The sequence below is a fragment of the Rhea americana genome, unplaced genomic scaffold, assembly GCF_003343005.1.
Source record: "Rhea americana isolate MKP2758 unplaced genomic scaffold, rheAme1 scaffold_9, whole genome shotgun sequence".
Taxonomy (NCBI): Eukaryota; Metazoa; Chordata; class Aves; order Rheiformes; family Rheidae; genus Rhea; species Rhea americana.
This window is the reverse complement of record NW_028187088.1, coordinates 1332986-1358239: the sequence shown is the minus strand read 5'-3', so window position 1 is coordinate 1358239 and position 25254 is coordinate 1332986. Positions and strand designations below refer to the sequence as shown.

General features: G+C 35.9%; 1 protein-coding gene across 19 annotated transcripts in view; it reads left to right on the top strand.

The window, feature by feature from the left end:
- Window positions 1–25254, top strand: part of SOX5 (SRY-box transcription factor 5) — a 636975-nt gene that overhangs the window by 393279 nt on the left and 218442 nt on the right. For all 19 annotated transcript variants that reach the window (XM_085324081.1, XM_085324084.1, XM_085324083.1 and 16 more), the window contains one exon: window positions 18890–19100. In XM_085324081.1, the coding sequence (XP_085180207.1) occupies window positions 18890–19100 (211 nt within the window). The remainder of the gene's footprint in view (window positions 1–18889; window positions 19101–25254) is intronic.

Genomic DNA, 25254 nt, shown 5'->3' with positions numbered 1-25254 from the left:
CGCCCTGCCCTCACGGCGGGGCAAGGAGGCCAAGAGCTCTGAAATGGAGTTGGGCTGTTGTGGTAGACTCCGTCGGGGGGCTTTGCCCCCCTACCTCGCTCAGTAAACTGAAGCAATGAAGGCGAGAAYGTCAGCTTTTCTTTAGACTGGGATTTCTGTTCCTCATTCCTGATTTTTGTTTACTGTGTAGTGATTCMCTATGTGTCTGATCCGAAGCTTTGAAGTTAGTGTAAAGACTGCTTTGTCTTTAATAAGTATTGGCTCAAGGCCCACGTCACCTTCAGCAAATTACTGCAAATTAGGTTATGAAGTGCTTCAGAATTTGCAGGTGTACAGGTCCAAAATATCATTTTTTTTGCTAGAATTTTTATAAGCAGCCAGAGTCCAGGTGAAGTCTGGCTGACCAATGTAGCACTAGAAACAGCAAACATGTACTGAAAACATGACATTAAGGCTCCATCTTCCTTTGGGGTAAGGAATCCTTCCCTACCTCTTCCTTTGATGAGTCTCCTAGTATTTAGCAGGTTCTATTCCTACATGTAGACTATCAGTTGAAAAGAGAAGACACTTTTGTTCCTAAAACTCAGCACCAACTCTGGGATGCCGTAGAAGTTTCACTACTTTGGTCATATGAAGAAGGTCGTGGAAATGGAATGATCTAAGATGGAAAAGACCTTATAGATCATCTAGCTTGGAATTTTCCTTGCTGCAGACAATTGTTCCTTACTGTGATTTTTTGAGCTGCCACCTACACAGATTCAAGCAAAATTCTGTGCATTTTGTATTGTACATTTTGTATGTAACATTTGCAGCAGCAAGCTTTTATGCACTTCTCTGAGGTGCCAACAAAGCTTATTACAGGCAGAACATTTGCCATTTGAGATGCAGTGTATCTGTGAACACTGATATTAGCATTGTTTTCTTTGGGGGAATTTTGAAGGCCATTGAGCTAAGCACTTATACTAGAGATACGCAAAAGAGGGACTTACTGATTTATTATTTTTAGGAATCAGTGCATTTCATAATTTGTGTACAGCTTACAGAGACCATGTAAGTGGTTCATGAATCAATCAGCAGCCTGTAAAAATGAAAGCTAATGAGCTCATTTCGGTAGCAAGTTTCTCAGTAGCAGGTAGACTCACTGATCTTCAGGTTTACAGTTCAAAGTCACATGGTCTTTTTGTGTTCTTGGAAGAAGTAGTTTTCTTGCAAAGAAGGAACAGAAGAAGAAAGCATGGCAAGGTTTTCAACATTTTCTCCTTACTTTGACATATACACTTGCAATAAAGGCTTGCTATTAGGCTGGAGGGATTACCTCCTGATGGTCTGCAGTGCTAACTTTTCCCCCATGACTGTAGTATCAGCAACTTTCACAGAATGAAAGTTGATTTTACCAGTGAATTTACAAGATGTCTGGGGAGGAGACCAAATACTTTGGTGATTTCAGTTTGGTTTTTGTGGGGTATACCCAACAAGCCCAAGTTGTTACCCTTACTGACAAAGATACCAAGAGCTAAATAAACATAGTAACTAATCTGTCCCTATGAAGTATTCTAAGGGAGTAACTTAGTATGTTCTGAGGCTCATAAACTTCTTTGAGAACAGGGATCTGCGCTCAGCTTTGTGCATTAATAGAGTGCATTGGTGTGCAGCACTGCCATTATTTTTTTTTCTTTAAGTGAATAAACAAGTTTACTTTTTCTTTYTGAAAAGTCAAAACACTGCTTTAATTTAACAGACCTTTGGTGGAAAGTTCAAAATATTTTTTAAGTYCTTAAAAGCTAACCAAAGTCACTCCTTTAAAATAAAAAGGGGACCTGAGAGGAAGGTAAGAAAATATACATGTAATTTTTAACCATCTCCTCCTACAGTGATGAGAAATACACTGCTCATAATCAGGCAATAAAAAAGAAAGATTTTGAAAGAGAGTTGCCTGAGCCCCCTGAAGTACCTTCCAAATGAGGGACTCTTGAAACATTTAAAAAAATAATTAAGAAAAAAAAGACAGATTTACCAAATCTCAGGAATAGATTTTCAACTGCCTGATTTGATTTTAAATGAGTTGGCTGAATTGTTTTCTTTCTCTTTTAAGTAAGTCTGTAAAGCTTTGATGAATCTGGYGCATTGTTGAGCACTTATCTCCTGAGTAAAGCTTGAGAGGTTTGGCTTCAAACTTACCAAATCTCATCTTTGGAAAATGGCCCAAGCCTATTGATTTATTTGAGAAAAATAAACAAAAAAATACCCAAAGCAAAACATAACCAAAAAGACCTGATCCAGCTTAGTGAATAAGTCCTTTACAGATCTATAGAGCCTCTACTGAATGAGTCCATCTCTTCGTCAATGTATGTCAGCACTGCATTTTACAGAATTGTAGGGCTGYGAGGAGTTGCAGAGGTCACCCAGTCCCAGCTTCAATCCAGGGATCAACTGTACCARTGCCATTTCTGTCAGATAGTAGTCCAACTTCTTAAAGTTATTCCACGATGAAGACTTACACTGGGACAGATTGCCTGGTAGGCTTTATGAATATCTTTCCTATTAGAAAGTTAYTACTAATGCATAACCCAAATCTTTCCTGCTTCACTTTTAGCTCATTAATGTGTGTCCTAGCTACAATGGCAAGAAGAAATATATATATTCCTCTTTTTGGCAACTGTCTTTGAGTTTAAGCGCTGATACCACATCTCCTCTTGTCAAACTTTTCTTCTTTTGGTATGTGGAGGTTCTGTCTCCATCATATTTTTCTTAAAAACTTCTACTGGTTTGTTGCTCCCCTGAAAATAACAGTGGTGGAAACATGCATGTTTTAACAGCTATGTCTGCTGCTTAGTGTATTTGCCTGTTAATGAAAATGATGTCAGCAACAGGTACATCTGAGTTTCTACAGAAAAAAAGTGTAATTCAAAGTATAAACGGACTCCAGGTGGTTTGGCCAATGTGTCATGAATGATGCTGAGTAGTTTCGTCCAATTAACTTGCAGTTAAACTCTGTCTGGCACGAGGCTGTATCGTTCACCCAGAATGAATTCTGTAATGGAAGGAAGAAGTTTTGTGTCTCACTGTCTTTTGATTAGTTCACTGGCAAAAGTGAAGTTTTGAGGGCTTGTTAGCTTTCTAGAGCTCTGACTGCAGAGCTGTGGAATAACTAAATGGATAATAGTTACTCCTGTATATCAAAAGCATTGGCAGTGAAGTCTGACTGTGAGATCTTTCCTTTTAGGAAGGAAGAAGGAACGTTGTCCAAATCTCAACCCTAGGAGATGGCAGAGAGCAAATCTTTTAAGATATTTAATCTGAAAGTTATTGGGGAAAATAAACATTAGCCCTCATGATATCAATGATCTGAATCACATTTTAAAATGTATTCAGTCCTCTGAATATAGTTTTCTCATACACAAAATAGTGTGCAACACATGTAAAATCAAAGTCCGTTTTTTTCTATGATCTTTGAATAATTTGCTGTTTGTACAAGCAGAAATAATAAAGTAACTACTATAATGAGAGTGGTGCTTTTGTGTATTGTATGCATTTAAAAAGCCTCTGTTAAAAGGAGTTATCAAGTCAACCTTCCCACCTTATTAGCAGACAGGGAAGATTGACTGCTCTGTGCATAAGCAGTTCTCATCTTTTTACTATGTTTTGGGATACTTGTTAGAAGAAAAGCTACTTTCCACTTAAGGTGAGTCTCTTTTCCTTATCTATCTATTCTTAGGTTTTAAAGATTTGTCGTGTGACCACCAGAAAGAGCTTATACAAATGAACCATCTGAAAACCAAAGCTATTTTTACTTATGGAGCTTAATGCATTTTACAACRTGGGGAGATTGGTACTGATCTTAAAGGGAGAATAACGAATAAGGAAGCAGTTCAACTGCTACCCACCACTGCTTTCTTTAGAGTTCTAGCARGGCAACTGCAACTCTGGTAGTGAATACTTAGTGATTTCTTCCCCTGAGTGCACTTGAGAGAGGCTGGAGATCAGTCTAGGCAAAAGTGGAATAAAGGACTGTAGTTTCCTGCCAAAGGAAAACATGTATGAGCGACAAGATGGCAGTGAGCACTGATTGCCCTTTCTCTTCCTCCTGTCCCCTCACAAAAAGGACCTTCTTTCCATTCTTCCTTGCTCCACTTTTTGGTGGAATATTTTGGGCAAATTCCCTTTTCTTTGGAAGCGCAGAGAGCTGCTACAGTCAAACAGTCAACGTAATGGATGGCAGATGACAGCTGCTGAGGAACAGATGAACATCGTGCTTCGGTGGGAAGTCGGATAAAATTTCTCAACGTAAGGATATTATAGAAGTCTTACAAAATTAACAAAATTTGAAGACTACATGGATATAAACCCACATAGSTGCTGTAATAAAGCAAGAAAAGTTTGTATGGTGATAGGAAGATGAGGGTCAGCTCACCAGGCTCTAGAACAGGTGTAGTCTTTGCTGAAAGCACGAAATTGTTCATATGAGCAAATACGTCAGAACTCTTCTGAATTTTGTGTGTGAGATCTGAAGAAAGTCTGAAAGGCATCTAAAGATGCCTATAAATACAGGATATTAGCATACATTATTTCTTAAAAAGATGARGGAAATGAAGTGCTAAAAAGTTCTGAGATTTTGTCAAAAGTGAATTGAACAAYAGTCAGTTAAAATGAATAGTACTATAGGAAAACCAGCTGGACAACTTGCCCCAGGAGCTGTAATGGGAAATGGCTCTTCCTCACTGGCAAAGGATCAGTTTGTTCTGCTCCAGTTTCGTTTTTTTGGTTCCAGATTTATCAGTTCTTTGTTGGGTACTCTTTTGAACTGTTTTGATAAATAATTGTGCTTGTGAAGGTTAATGGAGTGTCAGTCCCTTATTCACTCTCAAGTCAAATGCAGTGCATGCTAGTCAGAAGTATAGCTCATGCTTTGTGACCGGCTGACCTTAATGCTTTAAAGTGTGGTTATAGTCAGATAAATGACTGTAAAAATGACATTACAGGGTCCCACCTTTTCTGTCTTGCTGTGGCTTTAGTGGTCAAATTTAGTTGCATAAAAGTATGATATTTTTATTAATTGCCTATAATGCAAACTTAACCTGGGGTTTGGAAATAAAGCTGTGTCCTTTTTGCCTCACATCATCCCTAGTAATAAACATTTTGCGAATGGTACTTAACTGACTATTTTGTTGATGATATGTGTAGCAAAGCAGAGTCTAAGTTCCTTCTTTTATAGCTGTATTGACTCTTCAGTGCTAATGGTAGTAAAAAAAATTGTTTTAGTCAATAAAGTAAGCAGATAGACATGACTCAAAAAATAAATGGGGAACAAGTATGTTGAATAATGATGACATTTTCCAGTTACTTTTCTGCTTATCCCCACATATAGTTGGACGTTCACCAGTTATAAAAGCAGAGTTAAAATGTTTCCATTGTAAACTTATACTGTTTTGTATAAATCTAAAATTAACGTAACCCTTGTAGGAAAAAATAGCTAGCAATTTGCAAGGGTGCTAGCTGCTATATATTTTCCCATTTATTTTGATAAAGATGATAAAGGTGTATAAAGCTGAGTTGAAAGACAAGACAGCTGGGAGAGTATGTATGTGTTCCTTCACAAGTTTTTTAACTTTTCTTTAATATAAGACTTTGAAGGAATGAGGAAGGTACCTTACATATCTATAAATAACAAATATGCTTGCAAAGTAATGCATGATACTGATGAAAGAAGCAGAATGCTGACATGATAACCTTACTAATATTAATAGTCATGAACATGACTATCATGTATTGCATTAGCTATTCAAGAAAAGAATCAGATGTTGGGTATATCCAGTGTTGCAAAATACTGTTATATCACCTTTTTTCTGTGCTCTATTTTTAGAAATTTCTTTGAACCTTAATTAGGGAATACTATAAAATGTTTAAATAACAGAAATGTAATACCAAACCATATTGAGATGAGCTTTACATAAATATGTAAGTGCAACTTCCAGTAATGTCAGAGATAATATAAGGAAGACTGGATGCCTTTCAAATGTGCTGGACTTGTGTGTTAGACACTAGCTTTTGCCTGCTTGTGCCTTGGACAATAGAAATAAGCTCTTGGCACAATTCCTGCATATAATGTCATTTGCATATGATTTTTCACTGCTCTTCAGATAATTGAATTTATTCAGGCAATGTATTTCTAAAATGTGTAGTCTGCACACATCTGAAGATTATAAAAACTGAAATGAAGAACTCTTGCCTAATTCTGTTACATATGTATAAATACATATGCCRTAAGTGTTGACACACATCTATGAGAATAGAAGGGCAGAAGGAAAATAAGAAAASCCTCCAAAATCTACTGTAAAAAAATAATCAAGAAGACAAAGTGTGACTCTTATAACCAAATACCTGTTGGACCGTTCATGGTCTATCTGTTTGTAAGGTCTGTAGGTGCTCGATAGGAACTTTTAAGTTATTTTTCCCTGATTAATATCGTTAAGTACAATGAATAGATTGCAGAGAACTTTTCTGTTTCTTCTGTACTTCAGCTCACTGCTAGTAAGCGCAGTGATACCTGACAGGATCACATCCTGAGGTTCTGTTGTGATACATTTAAGACCAGAAGAAACATACYGTTTAAAACCAAGCTCTGTTAGTCAGCCAGTACTTCGTCATCACAAGATAGGTTTAGGTTCTTTCTAGTCAAAATGGAGAGAACTATGTCTCTCTTACTTTGGCTGAGCAATTCTGTGAATTTTTCGGTATCACTCCGTGGTGACTGAAAACTACAGTGAAAACTCAGAGATCAGTGATTCAAAGAGGAGCTTGGAGAAGAAGGGCTAATTCCTGCAAAAGTTATGCATAGCTTGTATGCCTTAAGAAGAACAGATGTTGTTGGTTTTGTTTGTTTATGAACATAAGATACAACAGTGGACAGGATTAGTTGGTAAGGAAAATGTTTAGTAGACCTAATCAACTACAAGGATATGATTTCTTAAAAGAAAATGGATGGCAGAAAACAATGAAAATGAATTGCCTTAAAACTAAGAAAGACCATTTGTATTACTCAGAATAATTTAGGTAGCTGATGTGAAAGGGGAAGGAAATTATCATTTCTGTAGAGTTTGGTTACTATGTAATTCCTAATCAAGAGTGTCACAACATCCCTTGATATCATCTTATCACAGAACTGTCTTCATAGTAGGCTGTGTATGCTACAGATTGCAGTTTAAAGGAACAGAAGAAATAATAAGTGATATGCAGAGCAAGAAGATCTTTGAATCTATCTTTAATTAGAATTTATCTTCTTTTTACATCACTTAGCCACAGCCTAAACTGTGTGCTGGGTCTGTGTGCATTTTAAATCTTATTTAAGCTCTGCTCRAACAAGCATTGGAATGGAACTTAAATTATGAAATGACATTATGCTACTCCCCAGAGCAGGATGTAATGTTACCGTTTGAGATTTGCTAAGACCTAGAAGAGTGAAGAAAGAATTGGTACTTAGTAGCCCTTGAATGCTGAAAATACTCCGCCATTATCTTGTTTGAAATCTGGTAAATCGGGCTGTTTTGTTTCCTAATTTGCCCTATATGTAATATCTTGCAGGGCTTTTATGAGGATTAATTAATGGTTGTTAGACTGGCATTAATATGTAAGTGCAATATACGTTAGAACTATGTGGAATGACTTACGATGTATTAATTTTTATTAATTATGCTGATAAATTTGGCATTCTCTCATTAAACACCATCCTTTGTGGGAAGTGTGTAAGATTGAAATATAATTGAATCCTACTCTGTGGACATCTTCTGTGGAACTGACTTTTTGTGAATATATTTATTATGTTTATAAAGGGTTATGGTTTTTTTTAACACCTTACTAATACCTCATTAACATTCCTTGTGTGATCTTTCTTCTAAAGCTGAAAAAAATACTTTGGTTTATATTAGAATTCCAAATTCTATTTCACTAAAATTGTGAAACTGTCCTTGATTGAAGGAAGATTAAGTTATAAAGGGCATAAAGAGGAGAGAAGGCAAAATAAATTCTGGAAAGAGCATAGGTCTTTTAATAATTGTTGAAGAGGACAAAAACAATTATTCTCTATAAGTTATGGGATTGTCTGTATGATCATAGTTAAGAAATATAAGAGAGTAAGTAGTAGACAAAGTGTAATTGGTGATGTCTATAAAAAGGGGGTAAGAGAATGGAAGACTTGCATAAAAACAGATCCGTGATTCCTGAGTGCTAGAAGGTATATGCATTTCAAAATAGAAACAAACTAGCCAAACGTATTTTGAACCACAAGAATTCATTTTGAAAAATTCTTATTCTGCATGTGGTATCTTATACAACAGGTAACCCCAGTGGAGACAATGTGGCTGCTTCTCAAGGGGCTGTTCAATTTTAGTAATGTTTTCTGGCCCTTTTGGAGTATGAGATCTTTCAGAAGATTGCTTTCAGAAAAAGAAATAAAATGATACTGATCTCTCAAAAAGAATGGAGGAAAAGATGATATTGACAGTTAGCATCCTGTAAGTCTAGCTGTAACCATTTGAAAAGCAATAGAACAAATACAGGGTAAAAGCAAATAAATAGCTAGGAGATAAGAATCATCATGTGTATCAATGTGTGTAAAACAGAACATGATTATTTAAAAAAATATAATGGATTTAGCTACATACCTGGCCTTGATGTAGGGTATGTGCAGAATTCCTGACATTAAATTCATGGGCTAGGACCTTCAAAAATACAAAGAACAAGTCATTCCAGGAAGAGTTGATCTTTGGTAGCTGCACGTAATTCAGTCCATAGGTATGTGTGCTTTATAAGGTGCTTTCTTCATAAGGTCTTTCAGGCATCTCATTTGAATATTCCAATTACCTTGGATATGAGTGTTGACATATTAATTAAAAGCAGGTGAAATAACTATAAACAAAGGAAAATAGTAATGTATTATGTTGTTGGGAGATGGTTAGAATGACATTGTACCGTAGGGTTTTATTTAACAACCAGAAAAAGATAGCGATAAATTCTATTAGAAAAAGGTGGGTATCTTCTTTGAAATTCCCTAGTCAAAGAGATCGTCAGAGAAATTCCATCAGTAGAAATGAGAAGAATTCCTAGGACCATGTTACCTGTGCAGGTGCCCTCGTTTTGGCTTATCCTGGCCTATCAGAGCCTTCTAGTTACRTAGTAAAATCCATCTTTTGCACTAATCTGAGGTAGCTGGAAAAAAATGTGAATTGAAGTGAATATAATTATGGGAGTCCTTTGCCTGTTGTAAGTTTTTTAATTATTGGTATGTTATACACAGGGCAGCAAGTGCTTACAACAGCATCTTAGAAATATTGAGAAATAAATACATTATTCTAGAAGTTTGAACAAGTGAATTATAATACACTCATTAAAGTTTCCAATGGCACACTAGGGAGAATAGAATCATAATATCAAAGGGATCAAGGGGATGCTGTATGGCAGGAAATAATCAAATGTAAAATTACAAACTGATACGGCTGGAGAAAGTAATCCAAAACACAGATAATCAATGGGAGTAAGGCACTTGGAAAACAGTAATGCTGCAAAAGATTTAGGTGCGTTAAAACAAATTAGATAGGGGCTTGCGATGTAGCAAGGCAGCAAAAAAAAAAAAAAAAAAAAAAAAGCAATAACAAGGCAGTAATTGTCCTTCTCATAACTTTGCTAACATTACATGTGAAATACTGTGTTCAGTTCTGGCTACCGTAGAGAAGTCCACAAATTGGAGGGATTTCAGATGCAAGCAACAAATGATTAAAGAGCTGTAGAAGCTGATTTGTGAGGGAATACTGAAAGAGCTAACTGCATAAGGAAAAGCTAAATAGGGGCCAGTAGTGGCTAAGTAAATGTTAAGTGTCCAGAAAAGAATGGAAGGTACAAGCTCTGACATAGAAGAAGAATAGCTTAGAGCACTGATAGAAGAAGTTGTATAAAAAGAGTTATGGGCTGAAATGAAGTAAATATGAGGGAATGTTTCTGAGCAATGATTTTTTTTTTAGTGTGTAGAATATTTCACAAGAGGAATGGAAACCTTATTGTCTATTTGAGACATTTTACTAGGCTGAATGAAACAAAGAAGAAGAAACTGGAGGGATAAGAATATGCCATTTTGTTACATACTAGCTTTAGGTACTTGACAGAATTTCCCTGCCTGATGAAAAGGATTAGAGGTATGAACATGAACATAGGCTCTTATGGTGCTGGATGTTATCTTTTCACTTGTTCCCAAATTTGTTTGTTCTCTGCAGTCAGAGTATCCTACAAATCATCCCCAACACAAAGGGCATAGTTTTGACCAAATCTTGCGTGGCTTGTGAGCGAAGTTCTTTACTCCATTCTCCTCTCAGCCCCACTCACAAAGAAATAAGGTAAAATATGTCTGTTTGATACGATTTTCTGTGGGCCACTAGAGAACAAATGAGATGATTTCACATCCTTTTCCCATCTGAAAACTGTAGTAAATCGTAGTAGGAAAGCAGAGTACCTGAAAACAGACCACAAGTCATTGCTAGCCTATGGCATTCCTTTTATTTATATCACTAAATTCTATTCAGATGGTCTTCTCCTATTCTTTCAAGGACTTAGCACAGAAACTGGGTTTGTTGCATGGTAGAAAATAGGTGACAAAACTGGTTTGACAATCAACATAGATTTTGTAACACTTATAAAAATGGAACTGTTGTATATGGTTAGTAATCTCATATTTTCACAAAGATRATCATTTTATACCATAGGATTTCCAAACTATTACAAGGATTTAATGCATGCTGAAGACACTACCAAGCTGTTTTGATCAGCAGTCTTATTTTTTGTTTAGCAAGGTCTTAAGAGTGATCTTTAGTCCCACAGGGAAGAGATCATAAAAGTCTTAAAGGGCTTTTGCAGAGTTTTATTTATTATTTTTAAGCATAAAGATTACTAGCAAGAAGATAACAAGGCTGCCATAGTACAACATGTTCTTTGTTTTGGTAGGTTATAGCTAACATATTAGGAGTTCTCAAAATGCCGCTTTTGTTTGTTAAGTATTTTGAGAGCAAATAGGTGTAAACCTATATTGCATTCTTAAGATGAGTTTTTCTAGGGAAAAAAAAGCAGTAGAAGAGGTCTGGTCTGAGGATTTCTGACAGGAATTATGTCACTAATCACATTTACCCAAAATAAAGTTTTCACTATTGAATTACATTTACTACCCTCATTTTGTAGTAAGATTTGCAATTAGCTTTTATATGCAGGGAATATTTCATTGCAAGAGGTGGGACAAAGAGGTAGGTTAAAAATAAACCAAACATCTGTAAACTCAAATAAAATAAACCTCGGAAGACCTATTAGGCTCCAATATAAAAAGGCTTTAGCATTTCACTCAGTGTGTTCTTATTTACTTTTTCCTATAAACAGATACATAGTTTGCCTATATCTCTTATGTTTGCAATATATCCCATAGAAATGGTGGAACTGCAAGAGGAGAAGAAATGTTTGTTTTAAAGCATTGGTTATCAGGTTGTGTTCTGTAGACAGCTTGTTAATGGTGTGTTGAAGATGTGCAGAGTCAGCTAGTTACACGATGCTGATTCCTCCTCTTTATTTCCAGGAACCTCTAATAAAATCAGTGGGAATTAAATGAATCTATATTGTTACGCATTTCAAAAATTCCACTAGACACCTCCCTATTTCTTCGTACACTTTGRAAAAAAAAGTGCGCTTATGCTCTGTATATCACAAAGGATAAAGTTAGAGATCAGTGCAAAACGGGTAAGTTAGTCCTGTGTGAACACACCAGAGCAGTTTCTTAAAACTCATCTCCAAAGCTTGGAAACACTTGCAATCTTTTAGTAGTGCAGTTATAGCAGCCATCTGAGGATCATGGGATTTAGAAAAAATCAAAGTTAATTTCAGTGTTACTATTGGACATTGTAGGGTGGTGGCTGATATATCAGAGTTCCCAATTTCTGTTTTCAGATGATTAGTAACACACCATGGAGTAAAATAAAAGTTGAATATTTATTGCATTGATAAAAAATCAAAATACTACTACTATGAGTTTTTTGTCCAATAATCTTAAGGCTTTTTGCATCAATTATATAAAAAGCCCCAAGCTACAGGAAAAATAATAATAGTCTCAGTTTTGTATATAGAGGAAAAAGGTAGAAGAAGAGTGTCTAATGTAGCAGAATTCATAGAACAGATGGTCTTATATTTGAGCTTCAAACCATTTTCAACCAGGTTCCTAGGTGTCAAACACTGGAAATACCTGTTAGTCATCTCATTCAAATCTCTACCAGTGTATCTTCTGCTTCATCAAAAAGAGGTCATTAATTAGATACAGCACTTGACATCAAATAAATACAGCCCAAAGGATAGGAGGTAGGAATGATTGCCAAGCAATATATTAATGCTTGAGATGGAGAACTAGATGGAATCAGATTTCTCTGATAATTGATAATAATTTCCAAAATATGGAACACMGAATCCCAAATACATTATATCAGCAATGTCAAAAGGAATTTCAACTTGAGTGTATTTTACTTGATTGTAGCATGACCTTAGTAATAAGACAAAAATATGCATCTCTATTTTACAGTATGTAGTCTACCTGTATCTAAAATAATTGAGTTAAATTCTTACCTTTCCACTGTGGTGACCTCTTCAGCCATCTTTTCAGATCCGTTCATCAACTTTGCCCTTCTCTGTTATGTCTCAGCTCCTCTTCATCTTTAAAATCCTACTCCTACAAACAAACTATCTGTGTAGGAATAACTGTTGGTTTGTGTGAATTTGATTGAAGAACCAGCGCCTGAAGATGTACACCTTTCTAGATTTGCTTGTGTGACAGCTTTCAATGACTCTTTAATCTCTCATTGGGTTATGTGTTCTTGTCAGTTCTTACTTCCTAATAGTGTATTTATCCCCTTCCATATTTTTTTTTCTTTATGTATTTTTACGTATGGTCTCCCTTTTTCTCTCTRTATCCTCCACTATTTCTTTAAAATCTGTTTGGGATCATTCCTTTCCATCACTGATTGATAACTTCACTCCATGAAGGAAACCTATAGACAAAAGATCTACTTAAATGAAAGCTAGAGCAAAGAAATTCTACAGTTTGAAGAGAATATTCACAGGGAAGTGATATGGAATATGTATTTTATCTTCTTGAAGGTGCCAGGTTGACAGTGGGCATAAAAAATGCAGGTTTATGGCAGTATCTGCAGTACAGTTGCTATGACTTAGAATAGGTTTCTTAAGGAGGGAATTTTCAAACTCACTTAAGCGATATAAAGATACGATTCCCACTAAGTCGATGGCATGTATGCTCCTAAGTTAATTACACTAAGGCAAAGACTGTCCATGAAAGGTTAAGAAATAATAAATGATCATTCTTGCKTTTGAATATTTGTGTGATTTTTATTTATTTTAAACCTTAAAAATACTGGAAATGTCAAGTTTGGTCTTTCACATAATTGTTGGTGGATCTCCGGTGGACATTGGGAGTGTTTTTATTACGTCTGAGATTTTCACTTGGGGCAGTAATCCTGTTGGATCTTTAACATACATATTAGTTCCAAAAAAGTTTGTTAGCTAAAATAAATAAAAATAAATAGCCAACATTACTAAACTGCCTAAGAATCTTTCGCCTTCAGAGGTGTGAAGTATTTGATCTTTTGATTGTCTTATGTCATACTGCTACCAGCTTCCTGGTCACTATGGAGATTATAAAACAAATAGGCCTAAATGTGTAATGTAAAAAGAAGAGCAAAATGCTTGCTTTCTTATCTTCCTTACCTATTGTAAATGAGCAAAGTATGGGCAAAATTCCGGCTTTGAAGAAAGAACCTGCTAGGTAGCTTTTAGGATGACAGGCCCCTTAAAATCGGATAATATCAGTATTTGTTTTAAAAGCACAAGTATTTTATTCCAGGTGTTTTTGGCTGCAAAGCCCAAAGCTGTGTTCACGTAACAATTTTTATGCTGCAGATGCAGCCTGCTTGCATAGCATATGGTGGTAATTAACAGTTTCAGGCTTAGTTCTGAATTTTCTTCTGCTTCGATTATTTGTTGATTTGAGACAAAATATTAATGTCACAAAACAATTTTCCATCTAATTGCAGATCAAGAACAATGTGCATCTCTAGATAAGGAAGGAGAAGCTGAGATCTATTTAGAGCACTAAGATATTTTAGAAATCTCACCAAGTAAAGTGCAACCTGTTTCTTTCAACATTTTACCATCCCATTTTACAATTGAAAAAGGTCTGAATTGGACCCTGAAAATGGAGAGAGACAATTTGAAAGATATCGGTGGAATGAATAGGTTCTTTTAACAGCAAAATGTTTGCACTTTTTATGAGAGCAAGGGTAACATTGTGTAATCTTTAAAAAAGATATTGCTCGGTGAGGATAAGTCCATTGTCCAGTGACATGACTTTTCCTGTCAATCACAAAGGTGACAAGGGGGCTAGATTAAGTAAAGCTTGCCCAAGATTAACAAAGGAAGATTATTGACCTCATCCTGAAAGGGTAGAAGCCAGTTTTATCATTAAACCTTGGAAGAGATATTTCCTGCATAGGCGGAAAGCTGTTTGGCAATATAGTGACAACTTTCTTATAAATGAACATGTCTTCCGGTGGATTGRAACAGAAGCAGAAGACACGAAACGTGGGTCAATCCGTTTTCCTTTGTTGAAGGGGAAGAAAGGGCCTAGGGTATTTCTGTCAGCAGGATCTTTGTAGGTTCTTGCCTGCSTTTCTGAAGTGGGAAAAACAAGAAAGAACAGCATCAGGTGTTGGTGAGTACAATCCCAGTTCAGGGTTGGATGAAATGTTGTGCCAGCACACATTAGCAGAGCGATTCGCAATGCAAATGCGCAATAGAGCCCCATCCATGAAGCAGCTGCTAACTGCATAAAACTGTTACTAGGATTAACGTTGCCAGAGGCTGGAATGTAATCAAACTTGAACAGGTGAAATGGTTACACAGCTGAGAGGGACTGCTCTGTGGTAAAAGAGAGCATCTCTTTTCCTACTGTTTTGGTAACTGAGATACAGAACTTTTGTGCACCTTAATGGACTTCATTTTAAAATGTCCTTAATAGATATTTAGGTTTTTTAATAGCACTCTTTGCAGTATTACCAAGTGTTTTTCTCTCAGTTAAATGAATAAAGTTGTGTGAATTTGTCTATTTGTCTTTACAAAAAAGGAACCTGCTAAGTCCCGCTTGTTTGRGGGGAACTTCTTTCCCAAGCCATTAATTTTGGACTGTTGTTCAAATGTCTTTTTCTTGCCTTTAAGGGTTTCTATGAAAGTTTTCAGGGGCATAGTTGAACTCTCATGCATAATTTCTCCAGTTTCCTTGCTGTAAGTTTCTTAGCTTTTATAACCATTGATGTGAGTAGATTCTGCATGGAAGTTCCTTTTTCTTTCTTTTTACGTGACTAAAGCAAAAATCCAGAACTCCTGAAAATTCTTTTTCTTTTTTCCCTGATAATAACATGAAAAAGAACAAAACAGAACAAAGATCARTAAAGTGAATGAAAGCCAAGATAGTAGTTGAGTATTTCAGGTGGTTGTTCTAAATGATGACAGATTAAAAAGATCAYGGCTATATGGGGAAGGTATATTCTTGAGCTGATGTGCTAGAGTTTACACTTCAAACTCTCATCGACACGAATAGCTGATGTGTGCACTCAATCCCCTGGCATGGAAAAGAGAGGATTCCTCTTAGATTGCAAATCACGCAATGAATGTGTGATTGCTACAGATCTTTTTGAATGAATAATTCACTGGTGTACCGTAATTTAGCCCACTGAGATGTGATTGCAGCTGTTCTCCTACTGTATGTGTTTTGATGAAGTGGAGTGTATGTTAAATACCACAAGTGTATAAATAGCCCATGTATGTGATATGCAAACACTGCATACATGCACGCATAACAAGAGCAGGCTAAGGAAACAATTTTTTTGAGGGATGATTACTTAGACACGTAGTTTAATATGTAATTTATCTTTTAAGAATCTACACAGAACATGCCCCTTTTTTGTCCAGCTATGAGGTCTTAACTGTAGTACAATATATGTGCTTTCAGCCAGTGCTGCAGTATCAGGGCATCTCTGATCATTAATGAGTTTTTCACTCCAACACCTTTACAGTGTAAGAAGTTACTTCTTTTGTGCCTATTTTACAGGTAGGAAACTGAAATCTGGAAAAAAAAGTGACTTTGCCCACAGTTACACAGAACATATAAAAGACCAAGGAATCAAATATGCAGGGTTTTCATTCTGTTTTAACCAAAAAGTTACTCTCTTGTCCTCTCCCCTCATACTTCTTTTTTCTCTGGAGTTAGAGGTATGGAAATTCTACTAGCCTTAAAAGTACTGAGGAGTTCCATTTGAACGCCAATTGATTTGTAAAATACATATTTTGAAAATCACCTTGTATTACCTTACATATCCCTTCAATTCTTTTATTCTTATATTCTTTCTCTTACAACAAAATTGTTACTAAACAGCTCTATCTGCAAAACAAACTCAAGTGTGCTTTTTTACAGAGAATATATTTGTACATATAAAAACCTTTACCTGTACACAAAATAGGCATGGAAACAGCAATGATGATTCCTGCATTTCAGTAGCTTCTTTGCAAATACTTTATGTCTCTCTGTGTCCAATGTGTGACATGCACAGAAATACAAGTGAGTGTCTGTGGTCCTGCTTTGGAACAAACCCAAGAAACTAGTTCCTTGTAAAATTAGGAGTGATATTGTTCCTACAAATAATTGATGATATAGATGGATTTTTAACTGAAACTATAAGGCAGTTGGTTTCTCTGTCTTGGAAGTGTGAAGATATTCAAGGATATATTTTTGAAGCTGTTTCTTTTGRCCTTATTTGTGGGAAAGAAATTTTCCCACAATAATATCCTTTAGTTGATATCCTATTATCATTTAGTGATAATAGGTTTGAATGTTAGATAAAGTTTGAACTGATGCTGAAGTGAGTCAGCTAATCTATATCATTGCTTGAAAAAACATACTTGTTCTGGTCTATACTTTTTTATATGTGTGTGTGTGTGTGTGTGTGTGTGTGTATGTATACGTACATATATATTAAGCTCCAACTCAATTTTGAAGTCCATTGTTAGAAACTGGTAATTTTCCAAGCACAGAAGAAAAATGGAGGGATTTTCAAGAAAGGGAGCAGTTCGGTTGACTACAGTCAGAGTATTTTTTTAAGGCCTGGTCAAAAGCTCATTGACGTCAGTAGAAAGTCTCTCATTAACATCACTGGGTTTGGCTTTTGGGGCATATGATGGCCCAGATTGTAATCTTAGTTAAATCCGATTTTGTTAGGGAATTTATTCACCAGTATAACACATTCAAGCTGCTCAAAATTGCTTTCACTAGAAGTTTTCTTAACCAAAAGTAGTCTTTTTGCCAAAATGAAATAATCTGTGAAAACAAATAAGTTTTTTACTTCATATCTACCATGTTGCTTAATTCAAATTTTATCAAGATCATTTTTGGCAGTTTGTATTTTATTTATGAAAAGTTCCATTTCTTGCTGAAATATTGGGGTTTAAGTAAACTAGACGTACCAAGAATTACTCAGGAAAAGATCAATCAATAAAAAGATAGCATACCACTAAAATTGAGTATGTATCTATTTCAAACCTTGTAAAATGAAAACAATTTAAAAATTACTTAGATTTTTCTACCAACTTGGTAACTCAAATCGCAAGATAGTCTGGTGACTTTATTAGAAATAATGAAATTATTATTTCTATTTCATTGTTATTTATTTAATAATAATTAAACATCTGGAAAACAAATGCAAGGAAATAAGAGAAGGAAAGGGAAAAAATGGCTGGAGAATCAGTTCAAAATAAAAACTCATAATAATGACTGATGGAAATAATATTTTAGGCAACATTATATCACTCATTGTATACACTCTATAACAAGCCTTGTCTGGAGACATTGACCTAAGTTTTTGAAAAATCTAGGTGGCATATATTAGGAGAGAAAAAAAGGGTTTCAGAGGTGTGTATGGAAGGGTATAAAAGAGACATGAAAAGGGGAAGGAGTATATGAGAGAACATCATAGGAGGTGTGGGGGTAATGCTCTTACATTAATGAATGGAAATTTACAGATGCTGGAACCAGTTTTGGCTTCGATTAAAATTAATGAGTAGACCTGTGTGGACTCTCACGTGAGGAGGATTGTGTGTATATTCCAGGAAATTATAGCATTTTGTCATGGTGCCACCTGTGAGAGTCATTAGGACCACCTTTGTGAAAAATATTGTCTCTACAAGGAATAGAGGTATGAGATGGAAGAGGAGAATAGAAAGCGAATTAGAAGCCAGAAAACAATTGTTTCTTCCTTAGAGATGGGCGAACTACTTGAGAGTTAAATCATGTAGTGAAGGGCATTTAATATTTGATTACTATTTCATTTCTTACATTTCTTACAACAACTGAGCATCATATTATTAAGTGTTTTTAAAAGTCAGGAAATGAATGGTCCTTATGAAAATTGAAGATTTTGTTCTAAATAAAACTTTAAAAGAGCAAACAATTAAAGATAATCAATATCATTGTTATTAGGAAATCTGTGAGTAGAACACTTCTTCTCAATTAGGGAAAAACTGCATTTTATGTGCGTCTCTTGCAAGCTGATCTTTGCTCACTTCAGCCTGTAATCTTGGTTTATGCTTCATGGATAGGCTTTGTTCTGGGTGTTTTTGAAGCATTGCATGCCTTTTTAAAGGTTTCTACAGAAGAACAAACAGCAATGAACTCAAAAGAACAAAGAATTATTCTTTTTTCTATCTTTTTCTTCTCTAAAAAAAGAAAAAAATGTTTTATCTCATTTTTCTCCTCTTTCAGGAAGTTGATGGCAATAAAGTGATGTCTTCATTTGCCCCGCACAACTCATCTACCTCACCCTTGAAGGCAGAAGAAGGTGGGCGTCAGAGTGGAGAATCATTGTCCAGCACAGCCCTGGGAACCCCTGAAAGGCGCAAAGGGAGCCTAGCGGATGTTGTAGACACTCTTAAGCAAAGAAAAATGGAAGAGCTCATCAAAAATGAGCCAGAAGGTAAGGCCTGGGAAACTGGCCAAAATTTTCCATTTTGTTTTTTCTCCAGATTCTTTGGATGCATATACTTTTTAATCTTCTMATTTTCTGCTCTATTTGCTTTTTCTTGCTAGCAAAATTGAAGTAAGGAACTCATAATTCATGCCTATATTAAAGATAAATTTTAACAGTCTCCTATCATTGCTAACATTTTTAGCTTTTCCCAAATGAGAGCCTTTGTCTGACATTATGGTCTTTTTGTCACAGTTACAATAGGCACAAGCATCCTGTTACCATCCTCAAGACTGGCACCATGAATACTGTATTTGTGATTGCCTCRGGTCATTTACACCATGACATTTCCCCCACCTCCCCCTACTGCTGACAACATTCTAGAGCAAAAAAAAACAATGTTATCAGCAATGACATTCTTTTTCTACAAAACATGTAGTAGATATGCCATTATTTGCAAGGTAAAATGTTAAATTTGGAATTCAAGAAAGCTTTTGGATGGAGTGTGTCCTATCATGTCATTCACTATTTATCTATTGTGCAGATGCCATGGAAGTAGATATAATACAGTATTTCTCTATATTGTATCTGGCCAACAAGTTTCAACTCTGGCATATAGTGATTGTGTCTGGAGAACCGGTTTCCTTTTGAGACTGTATGTTCAGCCAGTGATGATGCCACTTGTCCTCTGTAGACTAAGACCAAACATCTCATCCCTTGGAAGCCATAGAACATCTTGCCTATAAATAAGATTTTCAGTCCCTTCCTATTTGGGGTAGATTCAAACCACTGACTGAAAGGCAAGGTTCTCATTAAACTCTCCGTAGGTATCCAGCATGTATATTTTACAGCTAGATCTCCAGAGAGGGGACTGGGGATCTGTTGATGTTGTGTGAATTCACTGAGCCTTATTCCGTAACACACAACAGTAACACTGTATTTTCTTTTATACTTTTTTTTTTTTTTTAGAAATATGCTTCAGCTGTTTAAAAGCATGATCCTCTAAGCCACCTAAGTGTTTAAGCAAACACTGACAACACCAAAAAGAAAATTTTAGGACAGCCTGTATACTAAAACAAAACTAGGTGCAATCACAGGCATGCTATTACATACACAAGCATGATGGTAACATAAGTTAATTTTCCCGTCTTAAATGAAACACACAATAAGGAGCTGCTGGGAAACAATTCTTTTCCTAAGTATTTTTCAAAATATTACATTTAATCAGAGCATTTTGTTTTGCCTTTACATTGACTTACTGGCCAATGCCATCACCTACCTTGTGCCTTTGAATGGGAAAAGATCTTCTCTGTGTATGGTACAATGGGAGAAAAGAGACCAGATTATGTTTAAGAGAGAGGAAAGAGCAGAGGGTTCTGGGCAATGTATAAATACTGTGTTGAGTGGGAAGTTGTACATGCTGCACAGACTCCATTAGGAAAAGGCCACAGATAGACGTGAGAGTGGTTACAGAGTGGTGGTTACAGAGCCTATGCATTATCCCAGCTTTACTAAGATGAAAATATACAGTACAAACAAAAGATCTACAGCTTTGTGAAGAGATTGGAAGAGAGGGGAGGGGGAGCAACTGAATGTTGGGCTTTGCAAATGCATGCAACAGAAAATCTTTTCTTCCCTCTAGCCATTGTTCTATTGTCTTTCAAAGGCCATTAAAATGAACAGCAGGTTGTGATGAAAATTTCATTAAGCCCTAGTTAAATCATTATGAGGGTGCCATATTCATGTCTCTGCTTACTCCCCATCCAGAAGAAAAAAAAATGATTAGGAAAGGGCTTTTTTTCTCCCTTTCTCCTTAAAAGCGAACTAACAAAAGTTCGGAAGTTATAAGAGAATGGGAAGTGGGACATGAAACAAAAGGAGGCCAGAGAGGTGAGCTAGCTAGGAAGAAAATTAGACTTGCAAAGAGGCATTGAAAGGTGTTGAGGGACAAATGCATCATCTTGACAAGTCTCCCTCCCCCTTCCTTCAGCCAGCATGATTAATTTTTTTAGAGTGGCTAATTAAAAGTATGTATTTCTGGGTGCAGAAGGCAAGTCTGTTCCTAGAGATCTTCCACAAATATGAGCCTCTTTCCCTAAAAGAGCATACTATCGCAAACAGAATGTTTTTTTCTATTTGAACTCTTGTAGAAAATCATCTTGTTGTTGTGTCTTCTTTATATAGTGCAAAAGTAGACACGTCAGTCATCACTGGTTGCAAGTTGGGTAATTAGCATATTAATGATTTCCTCCATGAATAAGATAAGTTAAAAGTGGCAATCTTTAATAGCACATGTAGGTAACAATTCAGTGATGATTGTTGCTGTGTTTTTCAGTAATTTTTAGTTTTACTAGTTTGTGAAGTTCTGTAGGATAAGGCCAAGAATCTTGGTTAAGCACTGCTGTATTATATCAACAACAATAATACAGTAGTTTGTTTCTCTTTGGGAGAGAAGGGAAACATTTGCACCAATAACTGAGGTTTAATTAAATAAATTTCCCTTAAGTCTTTCTAAGACCAGATATGAGCCAGATGCTTATTTCTCTATGTGCTCAAAGGTTTATGTATTAAACTCTTACAGTAGGCTGTATTTACTGTTTTTTATTGTTTGAAATTGTCTTATGAATTACTGTAGGAAGTAAGCTTTTAAAACATTCTTTCAAATGGACTATTTCTTCAAAACTGAAAAACAGAGGAGTACTGGATGAACAACTTCAGGCCTTGATCCAAACCTCAATTGAGCCAGTGAAAGGACTTCTCTTTTCTTGAATGAGTTTTGAGGACAAGCCAGATGCTCCAAAATATTGATACAGGACTGACCGTTATTAGCGGACTTTACTAACCTAAGGCAAATGGTTTTCTTAAAGAGTGTTTGTTGGAAAGTAAGGGTTGATACTTAGTAAATTGTGTGAGTAAATGGCAAGGGTTTTTTTACAGTGTTACAAAGCATACTGCTCAGAGTGTATGAACATGCACATGTATGTRTAAACATTTGTGGACACATACCCACACATGCTCTGACAAGGGAAGCATCACTGATCATATGGTTTCTATGTTGATTTGTCCCTTGGATAAACTCCCTTATATACTACCTACTTATTCCTAAGAACTTTCTAAAAGCCTGTCACTTCTTTTTCTTCCTTGCATTTGTATATGATTTTGTTTTTCTCAGGCATTTCTACTTAGTTCCTAAAACCCTATGCTCTTTATTACTAAACTTGCCTTTTTACTCTTATTTCATGAGACGATGGGATTGAGAATRAGTCATGGTGACACAGGGGCATGGAGTGTTTTAGTGAATCTAAAATTTGTGGAATTTTACTCATTGCTGATAGAGTATTCGTTTTCCTCATCTCAAATTCTGCAGAAAATCATTGTATGCTGCTTTAGTATTTAGGCCCCCAGAGGCATAAACCTATTACTGAAGTCACACAATGTTATTTTATGTGAAACATTCTGTTCTTTCTAACTTGGACTTCAGAAGAGGAGTCAGTCCCCTTTTATTCCTGGTATACAATAATGAAGATAATGGAGTGGGTTTGGAGAAGCCTTATATACTGTGACAGACCTCAAGCCCTTGCCCTGAGGGTCGTCTGCCGACCATGGGATTCCTTTTGCAGCTAAAATCATTAAGCGAATGAGATACAGGCATGTTTTTCTTCTATTTTCTTAAGGCATCTGAAGATGACAGAGACTCTCTGTCTGTCTGTTCTCTTCATTTGTAGAAATGAAATGGAAATCTCTTTGAAGTCACTGAACTTGACACAAGTTCATGAAAGCAAAGACCAAAGCAGCCACTTAGCTTTTTCTTGCACTATTAATGGGATTGGATTGCCGTATTTTAATTTATGGCCTGTGCTTGAGGAAAATTAAATCTCTGAAATCTGTATAGCCGTTCCTCTAAACGTATGGCTTGGCTTCTTGGGGGGGAAGAAGAAAAAAGGCAAACAAGCAAATTCTCTGCTATTTTTAGCAGAGGCTAGAGTACTGACTGACTGTTTATATTTCTAACTTTTAATTAAGAATCAATTGTCATTTTCAATTTTGRCGGTCTTTGTTTGCAACAGGCTATCTATCTGCGTGTCTCTGTCTATAAGTCTCTCATGCTGTATCTTCTGAGGCCAGGTCTATGTTGTCGTGCAGAATTTATAGGATGCCTGGATAAAAGGGATCATATGGACATCTACTTGATCAGAGAAACTGCTCATATGTGTGTATATTCATTCATCTGCATGGCTCAATCTCCTGTACAAAGACCTTCTGAAACTCAATTCTGTGTTTTGCTGTTTAAATGAGTGCTTTGAATTTTGTATAAATACATGTACATAAACAYATCTGTAAAGTGTATGTATTTTTATATATATTATGTACATAAATATATATTCACATGCACACAAAAGGATTAAATTATGTATATACAGTGTTTAATATTGTTCCCACTCCAGCATTTCTATCTGTTAGGCCTACTTTAGTCCTCTCTGCTAATCCTCTCTCCTGAGCAGCAACAATTAATCTCAAGTGTTTAGAAAGCAGGTAGTGCATGCTGGGTGCTATTGGAAATAAATAAATAATATTTTGTTAGATGATGTAAATATATAATGTACCTACAGTTAAAAGGGTTACTGGGACATACGTTTGCAGGGCTCTAATAGGTAATGTGAATATTTGAGTCTCATCTATTGTAATACACTTCAACAATATAAGTAATTATTTTTTAGGAAAGAAAATGATGAGAAAGGCCTCTCAGACATGATTTTTGTCTTCAGAACATCCCCAGAAGGCTATTTGTGTTTGATGTTTAAGTTTACATTATAAATCACAACACCTGTTCTTATGGTAATTTAAATGGCTGTTGTTTAAGCAGCTCTGTAGTCTATAAAAGTGAACTGTATTGGATTCAGGCTCTCTAACTGAAATAAGATCCCAGAATATCTTCTAATATTATCAAATTTTTAATCACATATCTTGTAAAGAAATCAAGAGGTCTCCCTCTTCTTAAGCCATAAATTCCAAAGCAGACCATTAATGGGCACAAGAAGAGAAGCCTTTGAAATGCAGRCTCTTGCTTTTAAATCACATCTGATGAGGTGGGAAGAAATAAAGTGAACAGATCCARGGGAAAAGCCTAAGGATACTTTAATTGGCTGAGATTTGAATTTCTTTTGTTTGGTTCTTCACTRTCCCTTTGACAAAGTATGTGTTGAAGAGGCTTTGTAATGCTGTTCTACTGAAGGACAAACAAGGATACTCTCAGTTGAGTACTTTTTAGTTTTGTTCCATACATTCCTGCTGCTGTGCAAGGATGCTTCAAGTRCATTTGGTTGCATGTTCCTCTACACAGTCTGTCACCAGAAAATACATCTTACCTTATAGAGCAAGCCAGCATCAAACCTCCATGCACTTTTTTCAAAGACAACACCATATGGAAATGCGCATTCATATAGTGCTGATAAAAAAAAARARRAAAAAAAAGTTTATGAAACAAGCCTATGTGAAGAGAAGGCACTCTTTATGCTGTCGTAGCTTAAACCTTTATTAACAAGTGCTTTAACTTTAGAACAGAGGTAGCCTAGTTTGAAGCTCTGCCAGCTCTTACTTGCTCAAAGTGAAGTTTGTTCATTTGTCACCTTCAGTTTTTAACTGTTTTCCTTCCTAATAGTTTAGCCTGATAGTCATGGCTTATTTAAATAAATGTTTTCAAAATGTGCTTAGATTGCCTTCCAAGTTTYTATCGCTTACATCCTCAAAGGTTTATAGCTTTTGTATTTTTCTTTTCTCTTTYGGTAAAGGCATCTGAGGCGCTGATACAGCATCTTAAGTACAGAAGAAAGCACTAGGGTTAAGTAATATTCAGGAAACTTGTGCTTGTGGAGAGAAGATGCAGTCCCTCTCCCCCTCCCTGTTTTAAAATGAAAATCTCTGATGGGTGCCATAATTAAGATTTCCTTCCAGGGTACCTTCASTCCATAATATTAGATATAAATAAGACATACACAATATAATAATATGGGCTCTTGTCTGCCCCTAARTCCCATTAGCCAGACTCTTCAATAGTCATGATTCATTTCAATGGGTATTTTCAAAATTGCTGCCACCCTTACCCCTAGTTCATTCCAATGTGCTTGTTGTATTCCAGCTAGATTAGTTTGCAGTCTCCTCTCCC